The 22,904-nt window shown below is 39.5% G+C and overlaps 5 protein-coding genes across 5 annotated transcripts; 1 reads left to right on the top strand and 4 right to left on the bottom strand.

Annotated features, from left to right (window-relative positions):
* Nucleotides 2,227-4,871, bottom strand: LOC18793101 (probable carbohydrate esterase At4g34215). The gene is made up of 4 exons (XM_007224004.2): nucleotides 3,780-4,871; nucleotides 3,298-3,518; nucleotides 2,685-3,184; nucleotides 2,227-2,581 (listed from the first exon to the last, which is right to left on the bottom strand). Exons 1-2 carry the CDS (start codon nucleotides 4,368-4,370, stop codon nucleotides 3,315-3,317), a joined length of 795 nt encoding a protein of 264 aa, XP_007224066.1. The 5' UTR covers nucleotides 4,371-4,871; the 3' UTR covers nucleotides 2,227-2,581; nucleotides 2,685-3,184; nucleotides 3,298-3,314.
* Nucleotides 5,241-7,113, bottom strand: LOC18794045 (probable carbohydrate esterase At4g34215). The gene is made up of 2 exons (XM_007226692.2): nucleotides 6,318-7,113; nucleotides 5,241-5,750 (listed from the first exon to the last, which is right to left on the bottom strand). Exons 1-2 carry the CDS (start codon nucleotides 6,957-6,959, stop codon nucleotides 5,448-5,450), a joined length of 945 nt encoding a protein of 314 aa, XP_007226754.2. The 5' UTR covers nucleotides 6,960-7,113; the 3' UTR covers nucleotides 5,241-5,447.
* LOC18793580 (transcription factor MYB44) lies at nucleotides 11,652-12,962 on the top strand. The gene has a single exon (XM_007227653.2). The coding sequence runs from the start codon at nucleotides 11,832-11,834 to the stop codon at nucleotides 12,768-12,770; it is 939 nt and encodes a 312-aa protein (XP_007227715.1). The 5' UTR covers nucleotides 11,652-11,831; the 3' UTR covers nucleotides 12,771-12,962.
* On the bottom strand, nucleotides 14,825-17,685 carry LOC18793719 (putative receptor protein kinase ZmPK1). Its single transcript, XM_007227176.2, has one exon. The coding sequence runs from the start codon at nucleotides 17,461-17,463 to the stop codon at nucleotides 15,061-15,063; it is 2,403 nt and encodes an 800-aa protein (XP_007227238.2). The 5' UTR covers nucleotides 17,464-17,685; the 3' UTR covers nucleotides 14,825-15,060.
* LOC18791655 (putative receptor protein kinase ZmPK1) lies at nucleotides 18,914-21,490 on the bottom strand. The gene has a single exon (XM_007227316.2). The coding sequence runs from the start codon at nucleotides 21,474-21,476 to the stop codon at nucleotides 19,062-19,064; it is 2,415 nt and encodes an 804-aa protein (XP_007227378.1). The 5' UTR covers nucleotides 21,477-21,490; the 3' UTR covers nucleotides 18,914-19,061.

Here is a 22,904-nt window from a genome sequence, read left to right as displayed (position 1 = left end):
TTTGACAGTGGTACTAGGCCATAACTTGGCTGGATCTTTCTTGGCTTTTATAAGAAGCTATTACTATCCACCTCACAATTTACAATTTACAACCCAACAACTTCTTCATACCCTCTGACGCCCGTACTTATTTCATAAGAGGTGAATCAAGTCCGATGATTATCATCTCTTGAAATTCACATTTGGAAGCAGATTTTTTCAATATATAAGTTAATCTTGTTGATTTCTTTTGAGTCAATACACTTTAATGATTAACATTTTGTCACTTTTAGCTAATTTCTCTAGCAATACGTAAAGATTCAGTATTCATGTTAAGTATTAAAAGGTCGTGTTGATAACGAGTGTGTGACTTTTTAAGAAAATAGATCATGTTCGTGTTAACCCACGAAATACGTTAGTAACTTGTTAAGAAATTAAGTTATGAACATGTAATTTCAACATTTTCTTTACATTTTTCTTATATATGTTTGAATAATGAACTTATTTGTAAAATGCATTCTACTTATGTTGTTATTGAAAACACAATTATTTATACTAATTAGAATCAGAGACAGCCCTGGGTTTCTTAGGGCAGGACAAATTTTCCCAAGTGTGCCCCTTTATATAAATGAAACACTATTATTTTTAAAAAATATATTAACTAATTAATTTTGTTAAAATTAAAAGAATTTACAAAAGACAAGGAAGAACATTTTGGGGCCTCATTAAAATTTTCTTTGGGGAAAACCCAATGGGACAAAACCCCAAACAAAAGAAAAAAGAGTACCCCGCATTGTAAACATTGCATTCAAAAACAAAAATCACACATTTGAGTCTACATGCTTCCTCCCTCCATTCTCCGTAAGCATTTCTTGATTTGATCATTCTTCTTTTCATCCTCCACAATTAATCAAAGCAAACAATCATCACATTTACCTACAAAATAAAAATAGCAAATAATAAAGAAACTTCTAAGTATAAAGAACAAGAATCTCATCCAAGTTTTATGTTGAATCAAATAATAAAGAAAAAAAAGTTAATAAAGATATGTATTACAAATTACAATTTACAAAATTTATACATCTATATCTATCTATAAAAAAAAATTACCTTCAAAGAAAGGCACTGTTCTAGCTTGTGGATGATTTGCTTTCCAATTTTGTGTTGGAGACGAGAATCACAACAACAAAACATTGCTTGTGTTACGAACTTCTGAGAAGATCTCATACGTTAGCAAGGGTTTTTTGGTTTTTATTTTTTTGGGGCTAAGAAGGTGTGTTGATTTCCCATGTTTTGTTTATTTTGTTTTATATTATATTATATAATTAATAATTGACTTTTCTTAGTAAGTTTCTTGAGAAAATAAAAAGTGATTGATTTGGCTTCCTCTTTAGTTCACGCTGCTCCTTCTAGGCTGTTTGGCTTCTCTTTTTTATTTTTAAATTTTATTTAGATACACAAAAAAAATTTGAGCCCTCCTCAACTTTGGACCTCAAGTTGTAGCCTTGGTCGTCTTGAACTAAGGCCGGCTCTGATTAGAATTCTAAACATATGAAACGAGTTGTGTTGTGTTATTCATTAATCTTAATCTTATAGGTCAAGTTAATATTTGAATTATTTCACTATTTAATTTACCGGGTTGTGTTTGTATCAACTTATTAAGAAAGTGGGTTGCATTGGACACAAACCGGTGTACCTAGAAGAAGATGAGAAGGGGCATATAAAGGGTTTGAATAAGCTTTGCAAATTAACTGTATATAGTGGATAAACAAGCCATACGAAAGAAGGCACATAGGTACCGAAGAGTTTAGTACAGTGATCATGCAGCATAAGATGAATATTGATGGAACTGTTGATAGTGGTTCTTCTGTTCTAGGAGGAGGGGGTGAGAGTTGTGATAAGTAAAGAGAAAATGGGAATTTAATGGTTGCCAATGCCATGTCCAAACTTCCTTTTGTTTTATTTTTGCTTGTCCCTTTTCCCTTTTCTCCCGTTGGTTGTGGTTGAAGGAATTTAAACTTGAGAGGGACTCTAGGCTGTGTCCTGGCTCAGGTCTAATTGTCTTTTATATTGGGCCAAATAAAAATGTCTAATCCTCTATCCTATTGGAATATGATGCTCTTAAGTGTAAATCCAGGTGCTCCAAGAAGACAATGTCTTCCCAAGTGATGGTGTTGTGTTGTACATTTCAGGTTAGTTTATGAAAGCCATTTTGACCAATTAAGGAAACAATTGAGTGCCTGGTTGGAAACATTTAAATCAAAACAGTCTTTATTCTCCATAAAAATTCCAATCCAAGAAGCACATGTTACATTAATATAATGATATGATCAGAGGGTCTCAGTCATTTAGCGGTCTTCTGATCTTTGGCACTGCCAGAAACTGCATTCTTGGCGGATTGAAAGGCATTTGAAACTGCAGCTGCTGCACCAGCAAGGACCCCGCCGGCTCCAGTCCCTGAATTGGCCCCATCTTTGGTCTCATGAACCACCTCCACCTCCTCCTTTGTGGGTTTTTTGTCTTCCCCTGCCGGTGATCGATAATCAACCGTGTCCACCACCTTGATTTCCACTCCACCTTGCTCCTTTTTCTCTTCAGTTACCTGCAAAACCCAACCTAATTAATCACAACAAAACTACAATGAATCCAAATACAAATAAAAAAACATATGGCATAAAAGAAAACTATGGGTTAAATTTCTATACTTTCGGGGTACTCATGTTGCAAAATTCAACTTTGGCTGTTAGTTATATGAAATGAAATCAGCGGGCAAAGGCACATACATATAGTTTTAGTTCGTCGACCTCAAGACTACCAGGTGCTGACACGTGCCCTGTGAGCTGTCCGTTTTGTGTCCACGCATCTGAATCGTCTATCAGTACAAAGCATGTGAATTTGTGACGGTGGCTAATTCACCACAAGATTTTGTATATCGTTGAGCCAATGGCAATCTTGCACCTGCTATATAATATGGGACTTTGATTCTTCTGCCGACGTTAACTTTCTGCTAATGGATAAATGAACTCAAAAGCCCATACCCATATGAAGGTTCAAATAGGCCCAATAGGTCACTAATGATTTTATGGAGACCCAACCCAATAATTGTTTTTGGACACCCAAATTGTATTCACAAAGTTACAAGCGGTGGGGGTTTCGAATCTAGGATGACTGGGTAATGAAGGGAGTGCCTTGACCACTTGCGCTACTATCGTCCTCAAACAAAAATATTAGTTATATATTAGAAATAAATATTCTACAAATTAGGAACGGCAAATTTTAAGAAGTTTCTAATATGGGTACATTTCTCAAGAGTGTTACCATTTTGGCACATCAGATTAAAGGTGATGCCCAAAAGAATTAAGAAAAGAACGAGCTAACTTGATCCCCAGGTGGACCTCAGATATGGTAGTGAGGTGGAGGTCATCTTCTTTCAGACGCAGGCCTTTTGCATCAACACATTCGACATTGCCTAACTTGACACCAAGCTGACCTTTCCTCACTACATCTACAAACTGCCCTTCTCCTGATGCCAATGCTACCTGCAATCCACAATCACCATGCATGTCACAACAATACATTTCCGCAATGATTTTGGCACTTCAAATCTTACTGAAAAGAAAAATTCTTGGCACAAGTATTATTTCCTGCATAAACTTTTTAAAATAACTTGGTTTTTTTTTTTGGATTAAAAAAACAAGAGCAAAGTGCAGGAGTTAGGCAAGTTGGACATATAGAGTGACTCGGCCCTAAAGTAGTTTACACTAAGAAAAAAAAAAAAACAGGACACAAATGATGCAAACCTGGATGACAGGAAGATTTGGATTCTTAAGATCACAACGCAGGTCCATAACAAGCCTTTCGAAATTCCCTTTATACCCCTCAGCATCCACTCTGTTCACGGTGTCACTCTCTCCCTGGTACCACAAAACCGCTCTGATAACTCCACCGTCCCTGACTGACTCGGTGGCTCGTCTCACCAACTCGTTATACAACCGAGTCCCTCGAGCCCACTCACCGATTCTCGTCCCACCCACAGCGCAGGGAACCAGACCCAAGACCCCAAATCTTGAGCCCCTGGCTCTGAGAACCTCATCGGCAAAAGCCATGCCTGGCCCAACCCCACATGTCTTGCCCACATCAATGTCAGCGTGGAGCGGCTCATGTGCTTGTTCCCATCTGAGTTGAGCACTGAGTCGGACGATTGACGATCTGGGCTGGCACTCGGGCGGGACATTGCCGTGCCATTTGCCTCCACTGACGCCTCCTCGTCCTGCCATGTTGCTCTGGCCTGCGAGGATGAAGATGTTCTTGTTGCCAGCACAAGCGCCTACATTGAATTGGGTTGCTGCTAGCAATAGAGAAAATAGAGTAGCCAATAAAACCATGGCCATTTTCTATGTGGGTTTTGTCTCACTCTGCTGCTTGCTTACTCTGTGTGAGCAGAGGCGGCAGAGTTGTTTTTCTTCATGCCTCGCACAGAAATTATTGCTCGTGCTATCTTTCTTTTTTTGTGATTTTATATTGGGTCGCAGTTCACGTGGAGTAAATGATGAAAATTTGAGCACAACTTTTCCAAATGGGGCGGTAATTACATTTGGCATGGCAGTGAAGCTCAAGTGATCACAACGTTTACCGAATGGAGAATGGCCGGCACATAAAAAAAATAAAAAATAAAAAAGGAATGATGTGTGTAGAGTAATATCCCATATTTATTTAAACAAGCAATATTATGGTTTTGGTAATTTTCCGTATTATCAATTGATTTTAGGTTGAATATACTAATTTATTGATAAAAGGGTATATTAACTAATTTTAGCATCATAAATATGGATTTTGGGAAAAAGAAAAATCATAAATTTGGATTGGCAGCTTGAATTAATATCTTAGGTGGGAAAGTGGACTGCAGAGAGTATTGTTAGATTTTTTTGAACCCAAGCAATGATTTGATTATCATTAATTTCCTCCAAAATTCACGGTGTTTGACCAGATTGATGCTTATTCAACAACCGGTAGGTAGATTCAAGACTGTGACCCAAAAAGACAAAGCAAGAGTATGTGGATTGGGCTCTAAGAAGGGCACTGAGAAAGCTCATTTCAGCTTGTTAGGTGAGCTAAGCAGCTGTCTTAACATTCCAATGAAATCTGATTGACACACATATGTATAAATAGGCCATAGCTTCCTACTTACTTCAAAAAAACTGTCATAATCTTGATCTATATATGTAGTTGCCCTTCCTTAAAACTGTCATAATATCTAGATATTAGAATTTGAAATATGCTATCGTCAATTGCGCGTGGAAATTATTGAGTGTGGCACCCATTACGGGTGCATGACTCTTATCACTGATGCTATCACATCTCCAAAAATTGAAATATATGGCATGGAGTACAGGGCATTAGTTTGGCCTTTACCCTAAAGCCAAACAATTTGAATTTTGGACCCTACGACGAAGGAAGGAACTAACAAGTTAGCTTATGGTTATGCTACAAATTTTCAGAAGCAGAAAAATTACCAAATTGGAAACAAAATTAGAAAGTGTTCTAGGAGCATCACTGGTACCGGTAGTGGAGGAGCTTGGCAGAAATTGAAGATATGCAGCAGCCAGCATTTGGCCAAGCCGAACCTGGGCTGGGGTGGTGAGGTGCAAGCCATCAGGTTCCAATGGCAAACCCTTGGCGTCAACGGTTCGCACGTTTAGAAAGTCAACTCCCAGTTGGGCTTCCCTAACTATATCTATGAAAGCTGCTTCTTCCCCAGATGCTAGAGCCACCTACAAATGTGTCACAAAAATGAACGACATTATTTGATTTATTTGGTTTCATAAAACCAATGCTTGCTAGCTAGGTTGCATGCATGCAGATACCCATAACTTGTAACTGAATATTTTTAATGAATGTAACTGAATATTTTGTTTCGTAAAACCAATGCTTGCCTAGCCTATGATATGATCAATTCTTTCTGTCCATTTCAATTCTGCTTGGAAATGCTTTGATTTTAAATAACTACTAAAATTATACATGAAAATTAGACGGTTTAGATCATTAAAATACAATGCATTATGGGCTGTACAAGAATGTCCCTCAAATATAAATGGCCCAAATTAAGAATACCAAGTTGTACTAGGTTTCATAGGTATGGTCCAAATTAAATATACCTTACCTACTGCGGACATAAGAAAGAAGCATATAAAATTAATAAATTATGTAAATTTTGATTGAAGTACCAAATGGCATGTGATATGAAGCTTTTTGATCCAAGATTGAAACTAAAAACCCAAGTAACAGAATTTTTAGATAAGAAAAGGAGTGAATTAAATTAAGTAATTAATTAATGGTACCTGGATTATTGGGAGAGCCGGAGATTGCAGATCCAAGCGGACGTCCCCAAAGAAAGTTTCCACTCTGTTTTTGTAAGACTTGGCGTCTTCTCTGTTAGCCGTATCGCTCTCACCCTGATACCAGAGCAGTGCTCTGATCGTACCTCCATTGTTCAACGCAGCCTTGGCTCTCCTGATCATCTGATTGTACAAGAAAGAACCCCGTGCCCAATGGGTTATGTTGGTCCCACCCACTGCACAGGGCACTAAACCAATCACGCCACTGGCGCCAGAGCGGTTAGCCACCAAGATCGCCTTGGCAAAGGCCATGCCGGGTCCAATCCCATTGGTCTTTTTCGCATCGATGTCGGCGTGGAGAGGCTCACGTGCCTCGATCCACGTGAGGTCAGCGCTGAGCCGGAGGATGGACGGGTTGGGGCGGCACTCTGGCGGAACGACGCCGTCCCAGGTGGCGATGCCTGTGACAGTGTCGTTTACGACGCCCCCCCGTCCCGCCATGTTGCTCTGCCCGGCCAGAATGAATATGTTTTTCGTGCCTTGCTCTGTTTTTTGTTGTTGTGGTTGGTGTGGGTGGGTAGTTGGTTGAGATGCCGAGCAGGCTTGGGCCACAAGGGAGAAGAAGAGCAAGGCGAAAAGCAGCATCGTGGGGACAGAGTGGTGTGGTGTGGGCTCTCTCTCTCTCTCTCTCTCTCTCTCTCTCTCTCAAAAGTTGGAAGCTCCTCCCATTTTTGAAAGCAAAAGGCTTTGCTTCTGATAAGGTCATATGATTCTTCATTGGAGGAAAGAATCTTAGTCCATATCCAATAAACCTTTCTTCTCTTAATTCTTTTTAAATCTTAACTCCCGATTAAAGAAAACAAAAATAAATGGATCATTGAATTTGGAATTTGAGCTGACCCGGAGCCTGCACAAGGTCTAAGTCAATGCTCAAATAATGCCTAGCCAGAATGATGCCGCCCACTGTTGAATGGTACCTTAGCAGCATTTAGGAACATTTATCTCTTCTTCGCTTGCTGGGTGTGAGCCCATTTGAAGGTGAAGCAAAACTAGGCCCATGCACTTGTTTACTGGACTGCAAATAAGTCTTCTGAGAGTGCAAACAACAATCTTTTCTATTTCCCTCCACGAGGAGGTGTATAATATTATTAAGTTTGTTTGAGGTTCTCAATATTTTTGTTTCTTTAAAACGTCTTATTGGAATAATTGTGCATGAAGACTCTTCAACCGTTGGATATTATGACATGCTATAGTTAGTAAGATCAAAACACGCCCTCTCAGTTAATCAACCTACTACCTGATTTGCAAACTAAATCTTGATAATGTCATAAGAAATAAGAGGAACGTTAGCTATCTTCCATTTTATTTTTCATCAGACAAAACTTTACGTGGACTTAGCTACTCAGGCGAAATCATTAATTTGTGACAAAATCCAGCTCTACAAGGGCCTGGATATAGCAATTAACCATCAAAGCAAAGGAACCTGAGGAGCGACGAGTGTTCTACGTCATTTACTAGGGTTTATGTTTATCGAAGAAGACCCTGAAGTTCACAGTGCATACATGACTTTTTTCACCACGTACAAGTTGTTTATATCCCGCAAATTAATACAACCCTATCACCACCGACGGATCCAATTCGTATATAGAGAGAGGCACTTGTTAGACAAATATGAGTGCTACAAATACAAAGGTGAGGACATAACAGAAAAAATGAGTCTGCCCTGGAAATCGCTGCTTAAAAATGGCATCCAACACATAAAGGGACAATACATGTGAGCTTGCTCAACGCCAGACACCAAAAATCCAAAACCATCCAACGCCTAAAAACACAAGTGGGATATATTATCCATCAACTTGATGTGATGACTGTACTTACGTATATGAAAATAGTGGAGAAGATCGAATTAACCCAAATAACTATATCATGGAAGGAGGTTAATCAATAAAAAACAATGTGTTCTTCCAAAATGTACAGTTAAAGATCCGTATGCTCTAACATACGGGTACGGCAAAATAAATATCTTTCTATGATTTTATCTAATTTTCAAAAAATATATTGTGATTCTAAATCGGTGTTATATAAACTGGTACGACAACATGTACATACATAGTTGATCTTTCTATTCTGTGACATGTTATTTTTGGATCACGTACTCTCTGACTATTATTATAAGACTCAATTTTTTTTCTAACTAAAAGAGAAAAAAGACCGAACCTCTCATTTTCAGAGCCAAAAACATTGAGCCGAGTCTAGTTGCAGTTAAAACCTAAAAGACGAGTACAATTGTCCCGCAGATATTAAACCCAATGAAGAAGGTATTGCTTGTAAAGAATCCAAAGCATATGGTGTTGCAAAAAAGCTGTGCAATTCAATGTCAATGAATTATATATATATATATATATATATATATCTCTATCCACCAGTGCAGTGCCCCCACATTCTGGAATAATATTCGTACCCGTAAATTAATTCCAACCTTAATTAACAAATCACATGGATCGCATGTATGAGCATACCAAAATTAATTAAACAATATCCCTCGTTATTATTATGATTTTAATTGGGATATTTTGTTGCCAACTTGTCTTTAAAAAAAATAAAGAAAAAACCGCAGCAAATCAAAATCCACTACTTAAGTGAGGCGTGCACTATGGGCCCTTGGCTAACTATAAAACGACGGACGTTCAATTAACAAAACGCATTCACATTGCAATTTGCATTATAAATCAGTGGCTCCTCCAACACTGGCGGCCATCAGTACCTTGGGCAGGTGAGGACTTGACCGTTACTTTGGACTTTTATATTCATTTCATCAAGTGGTGGCCGTGGGGTGTGGAGGTGCGGTCCTCACGTGCGGTGCACTCGTGTGGCAGACGAGGTCACGTGAGGAGTACGGGTAAAGGACAGGGTTAGGTAGGTGCGTGGGAAAAGACCGGTGCGGGTTGGCACGTGAGAGAGCGTGGGTAACCGTAACAGTGTGCGTGCATACGTGGATTAAAAAATTATAGACAGCTGTTTCCCGAGCAACGAATTTTGCATGTTGAAGTTGAGAGAAACTGTTGAAGATTGGGGACTAGTCACCCTCCTCCTCCCCCACTCCCTCTTTTTCTTTACTTTCTTGTTGTTGTTGCTTTCCTCTCTTTGCTTTTCCGTTTTTTCTGTTTCTCTTTTCCCAAATTCACTTCCACGCTCCTGCCTTCATGTCCCTTACACGCAACTAATAATTTGGCAAATATATACGTTACAATTCTACTTTAACATATATGAAATTTTAGCAATACTCCCGTTTAAATTTTAACATTTTAAACATATATCATTATATATACGTATTACACTTTGCTCTCTGAACTTTCAATTCGGTTTTTCACTCATCCTAATATTTAAGAAGAGTGTTAATGCCCTGGCAACCCGTCCATCAGGTATGTTACTAACTATTTTATGTTAGTTTTCAAAACATGTGAATGTGCCCTATTTCATCAAATATGTTACAATTCTGAGATTATTTTGAGTTATTGAATTCAATTTTATAATTCGATTGAACATAATTTAGTTGAATGATAATTGAAGATGAAATTTAAGTGTTATAGTATAGGATAAATATTTTATAATAAAAAAATTAGAGATTCGGAGTGGGTTTGGGAGGTAGTCCACAAGAATGGGTATTCCTCAAAATTATCTTTTATCGGGGATAAGGGCGGTGATGGGGGCTACCATCCTCAGGCATGTCGACACATTTTAAAATATTAAAAGGCCTAAACATCAAATTTAAGATTAAAAGGGTAAAATAAAATAGAACAATTGAAGAAACATTACTACTTTAAAGTATAATATGACGGTGTTAAGATGATATTGAAAATTTTATCCAAATAACCGCTTCAACAATCCAATGTACCTAAATTCAATTATTTTGTAGATAGTAGGTTAGTGACAACTAACATATTGTTTGTTTATGGTTAAATGAAAATACAGACTAGCTATAATACGTCACACCAGACTATATTGTTGTCAAGGCATTACTTTATATATAAAAAGATTACATTTCTATTAATGATGAGATTGGTTGTAAGTTGTAACACGTTACTATATTATTCCTAAGACGACCTCCACCAGATTCAAATTTAATTTCCAGATAAATATAACAAAGTCCAAACGGACGAAGCAACCAGGAAGGGAGCAAACAGCATAGCAATAAATTAAGCTGGTTAGACGGTGGAGTCGGTTTTGGCAGTTCAGGGAGCGTGACTGACACGTGTCGGTGGGGGACATATGCAGTTAGGGGTGGGGAGGGGCCACTGTCCACTGGAGTGTGGGCCCGGGTTTTACAGGCTGGGCTGACAGAATTTCAGTACCGTTCCTCCCCCGATTCTGCTACTCAACTTTGTCGTTTTGTGATCCAGCTCGACACTTCCGTGCGTCCGTTTCCCATTCCCATTAAAAAATATCCCCCCCCCCCCCCCCCTCCCCGCCAAAATGCTCGCCAGCCTGGCTTTTGGTCAAAGTCATCCATCCGCTTACGCTCCCGTCCAATTCCAACCCCACCTCCCAACTAAACCGAACCGTACTCTTCTTTTGATTAAGCTTTAATCTTAATTTTAATTCTCAAAAAATTAAAAAATTTCCGATAAGATCACTCTCTTTATCTTAAAACCCACGTTTGTTTTCAAATTAAGCATTTAAGGGGAAAAAAAGAAGAAGTTAACGTCCGCTCCCCAATCACCGTTTAACTTCCAAAACGGTCATTCAACATTTAAATCCCGTGGTTTTAGAGACGTGGTGGGAACCCCTCACTTCTCAGTTATAGTTACTGAATTTAATGAATATTGTTAAACGGTAAATATTCAAATTAATAAGAAATTATACGGGAAAAAAATTAATGAAATGGACGTTGATGATTGAGGCTAGTCAAGATGCATTCAACTTGAGGATGTGCATGTGGGCCTACCTTTGATCATCATCATCGTCTAGGAGCCTCTTGTTCAGCTTTGAGATGACTTTACAAGATTCTAGTGTGTGGAAAAGAAATAGTTAGAACAGTGGGGGGAGAGAGTAGGCAATTAGGCAAAGCTAATTTTGGTTTTCACTTTTTTGTTTGTTTGTTTTTCTTATTTTAAAAATAAAATAAAAAATAAAAAAAGCGAAAACAGATGGAGTGATTATATTTTCTACGTGTAAGTTGGAAGGGGTAGGAAGCGACGCGTGTTAGTTTGACAGCTGTATGCTAGTAACTGCCTTGCCTGGAAGAATCCCCACGCGCAACGGCTAAGACCGGTCATTCGCACCGGCTATAATCGGTCACCTCTATCCTTCCGTATATATACCCTACCTGTAACACGCCCTTCTCTCTCAGAACAAGGTGAGGCTCCGCCTCCACCACCTCCTTCTTAAACCCTTCTCTCTCTTGTACAAAACTTTCAACTGAAATTAAATTATCCTTTTTATTAATTTTCTTAGATTTGTTTTCATTTTTTTAGCTTAAATAATTTAGAAGAAGAAGAAGAAGGTTAAGGACTTTCTATGGCTTCCACAAAGAAACTAGCGGATCGGATAAAGGGTCCGTGGAGCCCCGAAGAAGACGAAGCGTTACAGAAACTGGTGAAGAACTATGGCCCCAGAAACTGGTCTCTGATCAGCAAATCGATACCTGGTCGATCTGGCAAGTCTTGCCGTCTACGGTGGTGCAACCAGCTCTCACCGGAGGTGGAGCACCGCCCTTTCAGTCCTGATGAGGACGATACTATAATCCGGGCCCACGCCCGGTTCGGGAACAAGTGGGCCACCATCGCTCGCTTGCTCAATGGTCGCACCGATAACGCTATAAAGAACCACTGGAACTCCACGCTCAAGCGCAAATGCTCATCCATGTCCGAAGATTTGACCCCGGACGTCCATTCCCATCCGGCTCACAAACGATCCGCCAGTGTCGGTGCGGTTACGGCTGTTTCGGGTCTTTATTTGAACCCGGGTAGCCCGTCCGGATCAGATATGAGCGATTCTAGTCTGCCCGGTATTGTGTCGCCGACTCAAGTTTTCAGGCCTCTTGTGAGAACCGGACCCCTCATTGCTCCGCCGATGGAGGCCTCGTCTTCGGCTGTCGATCCACCGACCTCGCTCAGCCTCTCGCTGCCCGGATCTGACTCGAGTGACGGGTCGAATCACTTGGCGTCCGGGTTCGGATCCAACCCGGGGGTGAGCCCGACCTCGATGGTACAACAACCGCAAGAGGCAGCAGCCGCCGTGGCGGGAGCCCAGCTGCCACGTCAGAGCAACCAAAACAGTGAGATGGGGTACGATCAGCAGTTCTTCAGCTCAGAATTCTTGGATGTGATGCAGGAGATGATCAGAAAGGAAGTGAGGAACTACATGTCTGGGGTTGAGCAGACGGGGCTGTGCATGCACACCGAAGCCATTAGAAACGCCGTCGTAAAGCGTATTGGGATTAGCAAAATCGAGTAGCGGCAGCAACCGAATAGAATGACGTAGTAGTCCTAGTATTGAGATCATCGAGATGATCCAGAGTCCGACCCGGAACCAAAAGCTTGGAATTAGCCCAAAAGCAGCATGAATTCTGTTAATTAAATTTCCGTCAATTTCCTTTTTTTATTTGGGGCCTTTTTAAGTTGTAGTGAAAATAATTTTGGTAGTGTACAGAGGGACGAACTAGGGGTGGGCACTCAAACCGGCAAACCGGAAATCCGAGCCGAACCGTACCGAACCAAACCGGAAAAAAACCGAGTTGACCAAAAAGTCAAAAACCGGTCAAAAACCGAACCGGACTGGTTTGGACCGGTTCCGGATCCGGTTCCATGTCTTCAAAAACCGAACCGGGCCGAACCGAACCGGTGAAACTAAAAAAATATATAATTTCAATATATATTTATATTTAATGCTATATTTTTAATTTCACTAAAAAAAACCTAATATTTATTCAAGTTCAATGTCAAAATATCTCTCTTTTCTTACTTTAATATTTATTTTTTATATGAAATTGAGTAATTTGTTAATTTTCAAGTAAAAAAATAATATTTCAGTTGAGAATTGTATTAAAAAATAATTTAAAAAAATAATTTTTATAATCCGGTTCAAAACCGAACCGAAACCGGAACCGGATCGAAACCGGTTCAAACCGAACCGGACAGTTTTTGAAATTTTTTTTATTAAAACCGAACCGAACCAAACCGGATGAATAGTACCGGATCGGTTCTAATTTTAGGCAAAAACCGGTCCAAACCGAACCGTGCCCACCCCTAGGACGAACTGCGGATTATGATGGGGCTTTTCTCATATGATAAAATGGAGGCCAACTGGGTGGATGGAAATTGGGCTATCTGGGAATCTTGTTTCTCTTCAATTGGAAAATTAAATTTCTAATTAAAAATGGAAAAATTGAAGAAATAATAACAATCTTAATTGAAAGAAAATTCAAAGCTGTGAAGTCTTTGTAGTCTTATGGAGATGAAATGGTGACAGCTCAAGTAAACGCAGTTGTCAACGGTTTAATGTGGCTGTGGCCCAGTCTGGTCATCTTGTTTTCAGATCTTGTTGATTTGGATTTGAATCACAATGGGAATTCTCAGCCACTGGCCTGGGTGGGTATGTCGACTATAAATACAATTTGTCACGCCGTTGACATATTCTATATTTGTTAAGAGATTTGGGAAATACTTTTGAGAGATTCAATTTAATACAATTTTAGATTTTAAATGATTTTAAAAGAGTTTTAAAGTTGATGGAGTTTAATTGAAATTTAATTGAGTTTGACTGAATTTTATAAACTCCACATAGATTTTGACTGAATTCGTGTATAGGTTTAAACTGAGTTTGTTAGTGTTTTATTATTGATTTTAATGGAGTTTATAGCACGAAATAAACATAGAGTTTAAGGGTGATGGCGATGGTGGTTTGTGGGTAATGGTGGAGGAGGTAGTAGGGGAGGAGGTGGGAGTGGTAGTGGTGGTGGTGATGGGAGTGAGGTGGTGGTGGAGGTGGTGGCGGTGGGAGTGGCGGCGGCGATGATGGCTATGGTGGTGGTGATAGTGGGGCTGATAGTGGGGGTGGCAGTGAGAGTAAAGATGGTGGTGTGGTGGTGGCTGTGGTGGTGATGGTTGTGGCGGTGGTGGTGGTGACAGTGGGGGTGATGGTGGGGTTGGTAGTGGGGGCGGTGGAGGCGGTGGTGATGCTGGGGGTGGTGGCGATGGTAGTGATGGTGGCGGCGACGATGATGACTGTGGTGGCGGCGGCGGCAGTGGCGGTGGTGATAGCCATGATAAGATGGTGGTAGTAGAAGTGGTGAAATCATATATTGAGAATAAAAATAATATATCTATCAAAATCTCTTGGGGAAGCAAAAAATTTTCATGACCTAAAATTAGTCTATAATCAAACCAAATCCACCACTTTTTGTATTTCCTTTAAAATGAATGAGTTTTTGAATACACCCGAACTTTTATGAAGTCTTTTAAAGTCGCGATTGAATACATCCAATTTGAATGAAGTTTAAAAAATCAAAATTGAATACACCAAGAATGGTATAGACTTCTATAAATTTATGATGAAATACACCTAAACTTTGAAACTTCTTTAAAATCTTTTGAAATCTAAATTGAATACACCCTAAATGTCACACTTGCTCTGTTAGGCTTTGAGAAATTCGACATTCATTCCCTGCTAATGCAAATTTTGATTTAAGAAAAATGAAGACCATACAGACATCCCAGCATATATTATAAACATGTCACCTTTCCAATCAATTATTTTCATGATGCAGAAGCATCTCAACTACTTGACTCATGGTAGGTCTTGCATCTCTGTCTTCCTCTAAGCATTGAAGAGCCACTTTAACAAGCATTTCAAGTCTACCCTGTTCATAATCTGCTCCCATCCGACTCTCTGTCTTTGTAAATGCACCATGCATCTTCTCCTTCACCCATGTAACCATCATCTTTTTCTGGGTCTCCCCTCCACTTTCTATTGCTTGAACACTTTCGGCTGGGCTTTTTCCAGTCAGCATTTCCAGCACAACAATCCCATAGCTGTAAACATCTACTTTGGAAGTGATGGGCATGTTGTGAACCCACTCTGGTGCCATGTAACCTCTGGTTCCTCTTATTTTTGAGAAGTTTGAGTTGCTGACCTCATTTCTGTTCAGTAGCTTGGACAAACCAAAATCAGCCACTTTTGGGTTGTAATTAGAGTCCAAGAGTATGTTCTGAGGCTTCACATCACAATGCAAAACCCATTCCAAACATTCTTCATGTAAATAAGCTAGTCCTTTTGCTGTGCCCACAGCAATTTCAAACTTTGTCTTCAAATCAAGCACCTCGGAAGATAACTTCTCCGCCAAGGAACCATGCTCCATGTACTCATACACCAAAAGCCTATGCTTTCCTTCCGCACAATATCCCCACATCTCAATTAAGTTCATGTGGTACAGCTTCCCAATAAGGCTCACCTCTGCAAGGAACTCTGCTTCCCCTTGGTTAGCACCATTCAATTGCTTGATTGCCACGATTCGTTGATCAGACAATACGCCTTTGTACACAATTCCTCCCCCTCCCCTGCCAATCTCTTCTTTGAAACCTCTTGTGGCCTTTTTCAACTCTGAGTAACTGAATCTTCGGAATCCAGTGGCAGCTTGAAGGTAGCCTTGTGTAACTACATCTGAATCTTCTTTCTCTTCGCCTCTTCGAGCCACAAAGTACCACACAACAAAGATACAAACAATCTCAAATCCTCCCAGGCCAGATGCAAATTTCACCATAAACTTGACAGAACCATTTTGTTTGCCTTTTTCATATGTTCTGTCAAGCTGGCTTGTGAGCTTGCTTGAGCACATATTGGATTCTTTTGTGGCAGCATTATAGGAAGAAAGGATTGATTTGGGCAGTTTCAGATACAGCTCTCCTTGAAAGCCCGGGGCACGGTATCCATTTCGAAATTGGGTCTTGGGATAACAATTATGATGACCACCACCAAACTTGTAGTGAAAACCTGGACAGTCGCACAACTCCAAGCATAAAGCTTTGCACTTTTCTAAGGTTGTATTAACAACGATCGAGAAATCATATCCGTAATATTCAACCCTTGGAAGGTACATAAAATCAAACTGATCACGATCACTACTTTTGCAGGACAAATTCAAACCATCAGTTGCAGGTTGACATCCATAAGCCCAATCAAATTTGTTTCTCATCTCATAGCCTGGAAGGCATGAGCATTTTCTGCCAGAACTAGGATCATAGGTGCACAAACCATTGGGCCCACAAATGCCATGAATTTTGCACGGTTGTTGAATGGCTTGCCATGAAACAACCCAAGTATCTCCGGCCTGTTTTCGACTGTACAATCGGAGATTACCATCAACATCTGCCTTCAATCTTCTCTGCAAATTCGTGCCATAATCCGCTGCAATAACAATAAGACCATCTGATGCACTAAAGTTTCCCATGGCATCTAAAACTGCAACTCTAGAGTTGTTGTATGGTGTCCTTCTAGCTTGCAAACTTAGAAGCCAAGGGTCATGCCAGTAAATGCTTGAGACCTCAGGGCCATCGTAGAGAAGGCGAAGAGTGTTGTCATTGTCGAAAAAAAGCGAGTAAAATCCAGATGAATAGTTGGTGAGGCTTCTTGATGAGACAAGCTTTGTGTTCCTAGTAAGTTGTTGTTGAGGTAAAAGGGTATCTGTTGGTGAAGCAAAGCTTTCCCACAAAGCAACACCCTTGAGAGTTTGCAGAACAAGATTGCCATTGTCGTTGAGACTTAATCGGTCTAATGAATTTGAAACAGTGTTGGAAGACCAAATGGTATATTTCCCAGCATCGGTTAGAATAAGATTACCATTTCCTTGCAGGGTGAGCTTGGAGCTCTTACCGTTGACTGGCTTGTCACGATTTGCTATCCAAACCACGGTGAGGTTTTGAGCTGGGGCGGCTGGCTCTGTGTACCATATTCCAAAGCAATACGCATTTTTGCCTACCGGAAAAAATCCGGCTGAAAATAGACCATTTGGTGAGGTCAAAGTATCAGCTTCATTTTCCACTGACAGAGATGAGCCCAGGCTCAAATTGTTGGATGCTGATGATGCCAGTAGAGAAAACTGTGACAGAAAAAGAAGAGCAAGGCACAAAAATGTAGCAGCCATGGGTTTCATTGAAATCAAAGTAGGTAATTAGCAAATGAATGTAGTCTAATCCCAAAGAAGCAAAAGATTTTGCATATAAAAGTATAAGGTTGCAACTTGCATGAAGGCGTTTGAACTATATAAAGGCTTTTGGTTTAATATGTAGTCCTTTGACCATTCGTGTGTTTTGGGTTGTAGCAATGGCAGCCGCCGCGGTTGAAATGTTGTCGTTGGGGAGAATTAAGCATCTGCCTTGGATTAAAGATCATGCAAATTGCGCCAATGGGTCCACACCACAGCCGTGTGCATTCCCCCTTCCCTCATCGCACTTAGGATTGAACACCAGTGGCCCCTCATGGGCCATGGCGCTTAGGTTTCTTTCCTCTAATCCAACCAAAAAAAAGATTATGCAAATTGCATATCCTACAGTTGAAATGAATTAAAAAAAAGAGAGAAGAAAATAATAATTATTCATGCATGAAATAAGAAAACACGTGATTATGAGCATTGTAGCCGTTAGACTTATGTTCTTCCAAGTAGTGGAAATAATGAGGAGGCAAGCACTGGGAAGGTGCTTTTAAATGGCGCCTCTGAAATATTAAAATATATTGAGCAGTATCTTTGACTATAAAAAGTTTTCAGATACACTCTTCAAACAACAAAGGGTGGGCTCAAATCACAAATTGAAATAATGAAAAACATAATGGTTCAAATTATTTGGGTTTCGACTTCAAATTATATTGTAGCATAATCAAACGAAACTATTTTATCTTTATAGCAAGCAATTAACCAAAGATTTATCTTCTCTTACAAATATCAAACCAAAGTTGATACTGCAAATTGAACAATACTTCATTCTTACCTTATAGTCAAATTCGAATGGTTTAGGAATTTTGGTTTTTGGTATTAAATAGTTGATTAAGTCACACGTTAATATAGGTGATAACGAATAAAAAAATTTGTCAGTGTAAAAAATAATGAAATTAATATAAGTGATTTGGTTCGTTTAAACGATTTCCAAATATGCTAAATCAAATCGAATCAAACTAATTGTGGGTTAAGAACTTTAATATTTATTTGTAGAGTGGTCTAATTTGAAGTTTACAAAAGCCCATAAACTTATTGTGCGTCTATTATGAATAGAGTCGTTCTATGTCGTTTTATGGTGAGGGTGATGGGCCTTACCCTTACGTGTCTTTTAGAAGAGGGCAAAGGAAGAGGGGGATCCAAACTTGTTCACACATTTGATATGTGTGGGTTTAGGAAAATTTAATGTTAATTTCCTATTCTTTCAAGGTTCATTGATCCTCAATACTGTGTCAATTAAAAGTTTTAACGAAAGTGACAAACAGCCCTCCATTTCATTGTTTGAATTACAGGTTGATGCATATTCTTAGGCTTCTGCATGTAAAATTTAGGCAAGGAGAATGAGCTAATTATTCGTTCTATACCAGAACAAAGAGCTTATAGATTATCATACTTCAATAATGCAAATTTTATAGATTTGGGCAGAAAGAAGAAATCAAGATATATACATGTATTATTACCAACATCACAGTCAGCTGGTCAGATTGATCTGAGCAGAAGAAGAAATCAAACCATTATTATGAACAAGTCACCCTTAATAATTACAGTAAATTGTTTTCATGATGAAGAAGCATCTGAACCACTTGGCTCATGGTGGGTCTTGCATCTTTGTCTTCCTCTATACATTGAAGAGCAACTTTTACAAGAATTTCCAGCTCACCCTTTTCATATTCAGCTCCTATTGGGCTCTTTGCATCTGCAAATGCTTCATTCATTTTCTCCCTCACCCATGTAGCCAGCATCCTTTTCTGTGTGTCACCTCCACCTTCTACTCCATGAACACTTTCCGCTGCGCTTTTTCCTGTGAGCAATTCCAACACAACAATCCCATAGCTGTATACATCCACTTTGGAGGTGATGGGCATATTGTGAACCCACTCTGGAGCCATGTAACCTCTAGTTCCTCTTATTCTTGAGAAGTTTGAGTTGCTAAACTCACTTCTGTTTAGTAGCTTGGACAATCCAAAATCAGCCACTTTTGGGTTGTAATTAGAGTCCAAGAGTATGTTCTGAGGCTTCACATCACAATGCAAAACCCATTCCAAACATTCTTCATGTAAATAAGCTAGTCCCTTTGCTGTGCCAACTGCAATTTCAAACCTTGTCTTCCAATCAAGCACATTGGAAGATAACTTCTCAGCCAAGGAACCATGCTCCATGTACTCATACACCAAAAGCCTATGCTTTCCTTCCATACAATATCCCCACATCTCAATTAAGTTCATGTGGTACAGCTTCCCAATAAGGCTCACCTCTGCAAGGAACTCTGCTTCCCCTTGGTTAGCCCCATTCAATTGCTTGATTGCCGCGATTCGTTGATCAGACAATACGCCTTTGTACACGATTCCTCCCCCTCCCCTTCCAATCTCTTCTTTGAAACCTCTTGTGGCCTTTTTCAACTCAGAGTAACTAAATCTTCTGAATCCAGTGGCAGCATGAAGGTAGCCTTGTGTGACCACATCATCTGAATTTAATTGATCTCCACCGTTTCTTCTAGTCAGAAAAAACCAAACAAGAAAGACACAAACAACCTCAAGTGCTCCTAGCCCAGATGCGAATTCCAGCATAAACTTGACAGACTGATTTGTGTTGCCTTTTTGGTATATTCTGTCCAGCTCTCTTGTAAGTTTGTCTGAGCAAATATTGTTGGATTCTTCAGCTTCAGTGACATTATAGGCAGAAAGGATTGATTTGGGTAGTTTCACATACAGGTCTCCATCAAAACCAGGCGAACGGTATCCATTTCGTAATTGCATCTTTGGGAAGCAATTATAAAAACCACCACCACCTGAGTCATATTTGAAGTGGAACCCTGTACAGTTTCCTAAATCCAGGCAGAAGTTTTTGCACTTTTCCCAGGTGTAATTATAAAAGATCCCGAAATCGAACCCGTAGATCTCAACGCGAGGAATGAACATAAAATCAAACTGATCACGAGCAGCAATACTATTGTTGTGGGACAGATTAAATTCTGGTTGACAACCATAAATCCAATCATTTTTATTTCTAATCACATAGCCTGGAACACATGAGCATTTCCTACCAAAACTAGGAACATAGTTGCACCAACTATTAGCCCCACAAATTCCATGAATTTTGCATGGTTGCAAAACTGCTTCCCATGTAACAACCCAAGTATCTCCCGGCTGCTTTCGACTGTACATTCGAACATTACCGTCAGCATCCATCTTCACTATTCTCTGCCGCTTTGCACCATAATCCGATGACAAAATGGTGAAATCATCGGATGCACTAAAATTGCCCAAGTTATCAAACTTGGCAATTCTACTGTTGTTGTAAGTGGACCTCCCAGCTTGGATACTTAGAAGCCAAGGATCAGGCCAGTAAATGCTTGAAACCTCGGGGCCATCGTAGAGAAGGCGGAGAGTGTTGTCATTGTCGAAAAAGAGTGAGTAGAAGCCAGAAGAATAGTTGGTGAGGCTTCTTGAAGAGAGAAGCTTGGTGTTCCTTGTAAGTGGTTGGTGAGGTAAAAGGGTGTCTGTTGGTGAAGCAAAGCTTTCCCACAAAGCAACACCCTTGACAGTGAGTAGAACAAGATTGCCAGTGTCGTTGAGACGCAATTGGGCTAATGAAGCTGAAACAGTGTTGGAGGACCAGATGGTGGATTTGCCGGCATCTGTGAGAATAAGATTTCCGTTTTTTTGGAGGGTGAGCTTGGAGCTCCTACCGTTGACCGGCTCATCACGGTTTGCCATCCAAACCACGGTGAGGTTGTGAGTTGGGGATGGCTCTGTGAACCATATTGCAAAGCAATATGCATTTTCACCTACTTGAAAAAACCCAGCTGAAAACATGCCATTTGGTGAGATCAAAATATCAGCTGGATTTTCCACAGAGAGAGATGAGCCCATGCTCATTGTACTATAGGATGCTGATGATCCTAATTGAGAAAATAGTGTCAACAAAAGAAACAAAAACACCATATAGGCGTCCATGATTGATCACATAACGGTGCTACAGAGTTTTTGCCAAATATTCTGATCCCCAAAGAAGCAAAGACAGTTGCATTTATAAAAAGGAAGGTTACAACTTGTATGAATTTGTGACGATTGGTCTGGAAGGTCAAACACTTATATGTGTATATGATATGATATAATGTATGTCACGATGTGTTCGACTTGGTCCACTGGACTATTTTGTTTGATTTAGATAAAAAATGAGATATCATAATTGCACAATCAGACGTATCGACGTATACAAAATATCTTACATAAATATAGTATTTGTGACATGACTCATCTTTATCCAAAAAAACATTAAAATAATTGATCTCCTGCTCATAACGAAGCTGCTAACGAAAGAAATTCTATAGCTGCTTGGTCGTTGCCGCCAGCGTAGAAAAACTAAGGTTGGGACAAACTAACTACCATTGATATGATTGAAAACTACCCAATTGCATTTGCTTCTATTAAACTAATAAGATTAAGAATAAGAACAAAGAATTGGTCTTGGGTGCTACAAGAGACCACGCAGTAGCTACCATGGCAGCACCCTCAAAGGAAATTTGACTGAGAATTCATACTTCTTCATGCTCTAAAATGTCAAAATTTAGACCTCGAACGCCAGAATGCAAAACTTCGCCCAGACTTCAACATGCCAAAGTTCAAATCCAGAACTTTAAAAAAAATAAATAAATAAATAAAGGCTTTATCACCTAGGCCCAATATGCTTGGACTTTATATAAACTTGGGTCTTTTCTGTCTTTGTTATTTTCTCAACCCAGCCCAAGGTTCTTTTGGATCAGACCCATAAATTCTATATATACTAAAACCCAGTGCAACTAAACACTGTAACTAAATACAGTGAATTAAAATAATATAATAAATATAAATATTAGATCGGTACGAGTTTTCGTCGGGTTAGGAATATTGTTTCCGTTAACCAAACCAAATATCTCGGTATGGATCGGATAGGAATAATTAAAATTAAAAAATAATTATTTAATCAAACCAAACCAAATCGTCGGTACGATCAGTACGCGAATAATTCGGATGAGATGCCCACTTCTAGAATAACCCATTAATAAATGGGAGAAACTTAAGCAAAGTCTTCATCTTCGATGAACCTCCCAACCTCCCTCAATGTAACGATCTACTTCTCTAAATCACCAAACTACAAGTTCTGCACTACATCTTATTTTATTTTATTTTTAGAATACAAAAATTGTAATCCATTCCATACTTGCATGGAAATTATATTATATATATATTAAAACCCAATGCAACTAAACACTGTAGCTAAGCACAATGAATTTATGAAAATACCTTTATTTTAAGCTGTTCAGCCAACTGTAAAATCATGGTTTTGCCCTTGGCTATTATTTTGTGTTTTTCCCGTTTTGCCCTCTCTTTCCTTCGGATGTA

The sequence above is a fragment of the Prunus persica genome, chromosome G1 (genome assembly GCF_000346465.2).
Source record: "Prunus persica cultivar Lovell chromosome G1, Prunus_persica_NCBIv2, whole genome shotgun sequence".
Classification (NCBI taxonomy): Eukaryota; Viridiplantae; Streptophyta; class Magnoliopsida; order Rosales; family Rosaceae; genus Prunus; species Prunus persica.
This window is presented reverse-complemented; position numbering and strand designations above follow the sequence as displayed.

What these genes read in the sequence shown, in the direction of transcription:
- LOC18793101 (XM_007224004.2), bottom strand. Translation starts at nt 4,370, where the DNA reads ATGGCCATGGTTTTATTGGCTACTCTATTTTCTCTATTGCTAGCAGCA. An exon ending in CAAATCTTCCTGTCATCCAG is followed by an intron (nt 3,519 to 3,779) that starts GTTTGCATCATT and finishes TGTGGATTGCAG; the next exon opens with GTAGCATTGGCATCAGGAGA.
- LOC18794045 (XM_007226692.2), bottom strand. Translation starts at nt 6,959, where the DNA reads ATGCTGCTTTTCGCCTTGCTCTTCTTCTCCCTTGTGGCCCAAGCCTGC. An exon ending in CGGCTCTCCCAATAATCCAG is followed by an intron (nt 5,751 to 6,317) that starts GTACCATTAATT and finishes ACACATTTGTAG; the next exon opens with GTGGCTCTAGCATCTGGGGA.
- LOC18793580 (XM_007227653.2), top strand. Translation starts at nt 11,832, where the DNA reads ATGGCTTCCACAAAGAAACTAGCGGATCGGATAAAGGGTCCGTGGAGC.
- LOC18793719 (XM_007227176.2), bottom strand. Translation starts at nt 17,463, where the DNA reads ATGAAACCCATGGCTGCTACATTTTTGTGCCTTGCTCTTCTTTTTCTG.
- LOC18791655 (XM_007227316.2), bottom strand. Translation starts at nt 21,476, where the DNA reads ATGGACGCCTATATGGTGTTTTTGTTTCTTTTGTTGACACTATTTTCT.